The sequence below is a fragment of the Candoia aspera genome, chromosome 4 (assembly GCF_035149785.1).
Source record: "Candoia aspera isolate rCanAsp1 chromosome 4, rCanAsp1.hap2, whole genome shotgun sequence".
Lineage (NCBI taxonomy): Eukaryota > Metazoa > Chordata > Lepidosauria > Squamata > Boidae > Candoia > Candoia aspera.
Genome location: NC_086156.1, coordinates 90,584,123 through 90,588,035, shown reverse-complemented (window position 1 = coordinate 90,588,035; position 3,913 = coordinate 90,584,123). Strand labels below are relative to the sequence as shown.

The window sequence follows — 3,913 nt, the reverse complement described above, 5'->3', positions numbered from 1 at the left end:
AGCATTTAGTTTCCCAGACAGGGCTGCTTAGTCATGAATTAGAAGGTTCAGGAAAAGAAAAGGACTTTTCTTGCTACTGAAAATATTCAATGTGAGAGAACAGGGCTTCCAAGTGGTATAATCTACTGCCAAGGGCTATAACTGATAACACTCACGCCTCTGCCACATGTGCAATGAACTCCGTGTCTGTCATAATATTAAACCATGTCATTTATACCATGAATCTCAGAGTAATGACTTGGCTTTATTTTATTTTGAAAGACATTTTCCTTAGAACATCTCTCAACACCTTTTTCATCTGCTCATTCCTTAGACTAAAGATGAAAGGGTTCAAGAAGGGTGCCAGGATGCCAGAGAAAATGGCCAATACTTTGTTTCTGCTCATACTGTCACTCTGAGATGGTCTGACATAAACAAAAATGGAGATTCCATAGCCCATGGAGACCGCGGTGAAATGTGAGGCACAGGTACCAAAGGCCTTCTTCCTGCCCTCTGCAGATGGAATCTTGACAATGGTGCTAATTATGTAGATGTAAGATGTAGCAGTGAATGAGAAAGAGCCAAGCAGTACGATCAAACATGCAAGGAAGTCCACCAGCTCAATAAAGGTTATATCCTGGCAGGCAAGATGCAATAAGGGGGCACTGTCGCAGAAAAAGTGATTAATGACATTATGTCTACAGTAAGTTAGCCTGGCTTTTAACACAGTAGAGAAGAACACTGAGAAGAGCCCACCGATCCAAGATCCAATCATCATCTGAACACAAACTTTCCCAGTCATCATGATGGGGTACCTAAGGGGATAGCAGATGGCCATGTAGCGGTCAAAGGCCATGACAGCAACGAGGATGAACAATGTAGAACCCATGAAAAAATAGAAAAATGACTGTACTAAACAGCCAGCAAAAGAAATGATTTTTATTTCAGACAAGAGATTGGCCAGCATTTTAGGCACTAAACAAGTTGTCATGGACATCTCTATGAAGGATAGATTGGTGAGGAAGAAATACATTGGGGTTTGGAGACGGCGATCAATGCAAATCAGTACAATTATGAGTACATTTCCGAGCATTGTCACTAGATAAATAAGGAGGAAAGACATAAAAAAGATGATTTGTACAATTGGTTCAAATACAAATCCAAGCAAAACGAATTCTGTAACAGAGGTCTTATTTTGTGTTTCCATGGTGTAATATCTGAAAAAAAAAATAACAATAATGAAAGATTTGGAACTATTTTTCTTCAAGTGAAGGTTTTGTTTTTGTGCTTTTTTTTACAGAAGTTACATTGAAGTAACACAAGTTACTAGTTAAATTGAAATTAATAGAAGGTGATAGTCAGCAACTCCTCTATGGAAGAGTTCCATCTTAAGCATCTTCTAGAATGTTAAGAAAAATAATGGGAAACTTTGTCCCAAGAATACTTTTTTGCTATCCTCTTCACTTTGTTTACTTTCTTTTCCTCCACGATGAGGAGATAGAGGCTTTCTGTCATAAAGTATAACCATCTTGGTAGACCTTACTTGTTCTTTGGAACCTTAAACCTAGGTCTCTAGGATTTAGTTCTTACTAGTCTCTAGGAATAGTGGTAGCTCAAATTTTGCATACTTTTCAGGTTTTCCAGAAATGTCTGCAGCAGGTGTGATCTACATCTAAGGCCAGATGTTCCTGAACCTGGAGAAGCCACAGTATCTTTCTGGACTGCCTGCAAGACTTGGGGACTGGTTCCACTCCTTCATTAAAGCGTGGGTCTAGTGGATGGTTGTGGTGGGAGAGCGGTCAGTCCTCTGTGGACTTCATTATGGAGTGCTTTAGAATTAAGTTCTTTCCCCTGTACTTTTCCCTAAACTGTTGAACATCTATATGAAACCACTGGGAGAGGTCATCCACCAGTTCAAAGTAAAGTATCATCAATACGGTGATGGTACCAAGTTATTCATCCCTACCCTGAGCCCATAGGGATGTGATGTCCTGTCCCAGATCTGGCACGCAGATGCTCACACAAAGGAAAACACTTTAAAACCTTCACTGTGATTGAGCAGTCACAGTAGTGGCAGGCAAGGCATGTATGTATTCTTAAGCAATCCCAGTCTTAAGCAATCCCAAATCCCTTAGAAAACTTACAGGCAAATTCTCAATAAGCAAAGGCCAAGCAGTAGACAGATGCATTGTCATGGCACAGTCCAGGGTTCATAGTGTTGTTGGTAAGCCGTCAGCCAGTTCAGGACCAAAAGCACAGAGTTTCTACGGGCAAGAGTTCAGAGTGCAACACACAGAGGTTCCAGTAATGAGAGCAGTTGTTCGCAGTGAAGAGAGCCAGGTTAGCAGTTGCTTCTAAATAAAGCCCATGCTGGTGAAGCCAATCAAAGCTGGGAACACCCCTGGAGTGCAGAGAGATGCACTGAGGACCTTTGCACAGCTCTTCATTGCACATGACACACTTGGTCTGGGCATTCTTTCCAGCTTCAATTCTTTATCCTCTGGGAATGGAGGCACTTGCTCCTGGTGGTTGCTGGGTGGATCAACCGCAGTTAATTGAGTGCTCAGAATTTCCTCAGGTGAGATCCAACTGGATCTCCTGGAGCAGGTTCCTCTGTCTCAGACTCCTCTGAGTCAGGGCAGTCCATGACACAGCCCAGACAAGACAGACTGACTGTTAATTCAGAGACTGAGTGGTTCCAGAATTGTGCCATCTTTGATTCTTGATAAAGTTGTGCTCCTTCTGGACTCATGGTGTAATGGTTGCCCAGCCCAGATACTCAGACTCACAAGAGGTTGCTAAGTGAAATCTGATTTATTAGGGAACTTAGGACAAATACAGAGAAAGCTGAGAATGACAGAAAGCGCGCCAAATACAAACTTAAAACCCTCGTTGCAAAGGTAACCCCGCCTCCCTACCAGCAGAGCCGCCCGTCCCAGGTGCTGGCAACCGTCAGATCTCCTAGCCTGGGAAAGTATCCTTGAACACAGGAGAAAACCCAAATACATTCCAAGTTCACAGCCAAGAGATAAACCACTCCCAACAGGAACCATCCTCCCGGCAAAGATGAAACACGCATCCAGCTAATGACATGCGAAACGTTACGATGTATCAAACACATTGAAACGGCGAACATGACACATGGTTTCTATTGAAATACCAGGTAGAAACTATGATCAAGGTTGCTTTTGCCCAGCTAAAATGTCAATTTCAGCCTTATCTGGAACAGGATGCAATGAAGATGTTCATGCCCTTATCATTTCTTGATTAGATTGCTATAACTCTCTCAAAATTGGATTGTCCTTGAAGACACTGGTGTGCATATTGAGTGGTTGGTTTTGGCACTGCTGTGTTACACCTTTGCTGCATGAGCTGCATTCGGTAGCACTACATTCCTGGCACAATTCAAGGTGCTGAAGGATTAAAGCCCTATATGGATCAGGGCTTAGGTATCTTAGGGAATGCCTTTCCTGAATAGCTTCTGCCCATTCTAGTCAGAGAACTATGGGACGTTGGTTGAGGATCCCCACCTACTAGGAGGTACTGAGGGGGCCTGATGGTGAGCATTCTCTGTAGCAGCCCCCTCCTCTAGAACAGCTTGCCTCTGAAACACATGTAGCCTTCACCTTCATGGCATTCTGGAAGCTGGTGAAAAACTGGGAATTGATGTTTGTTTGTTTGTTTCAATTTATATGGCTTACCCTCTTGCAAAACCATCTCTGTGTATAGTGATGCCACTTCTTAATTTCATAATTTTTAGTTTTGAATATGATGATGAAGACGATGATGATGACGATGACGACAATGACAGTGGTCTTCTGTTTAACATTTAGTTTCCATAAACTGCCTAGAGTCCAGTTCTGGGTGGTCAGATAAATTTTTGGATAAATAAATACAACCAAATAATCTATTTTGGGATACTCTGAACAAAGAA

At 42.3% G+C, this 3,913-nt stretch overlaps 1 protein-coding gene across 1 annotated transcript; it reads right to left on the bottom strand.

Annotated features, from left to right (window-relative positions):
* Nucleotides 1-244: 244 nt before the first annotated feature.
* On the bottom strand, nt 245-1,186 carry LOC134496552 (olfactory receptor 6M1-like). Its single transcript, XM_063302274.1, has one exon. It carries the CDS (start codon nt 1,184-1,186, stop codon nt 245-247), a length of 942 nt encoding a protein of 313 aa, XP_063158344.1.
* Between the last annotated feature and the right edge of the window lie 2,727 nt (nt 1,187-3,913).

Coding starts and splice junctions, on each gene's coding strand:
- LOC134496552 (XM_063302274.1), bottom strand. CDS start 1,186: ATGGAAACACAAAATAAGACCTCTGTTACAGAATTCGTTTTGCTTGGA.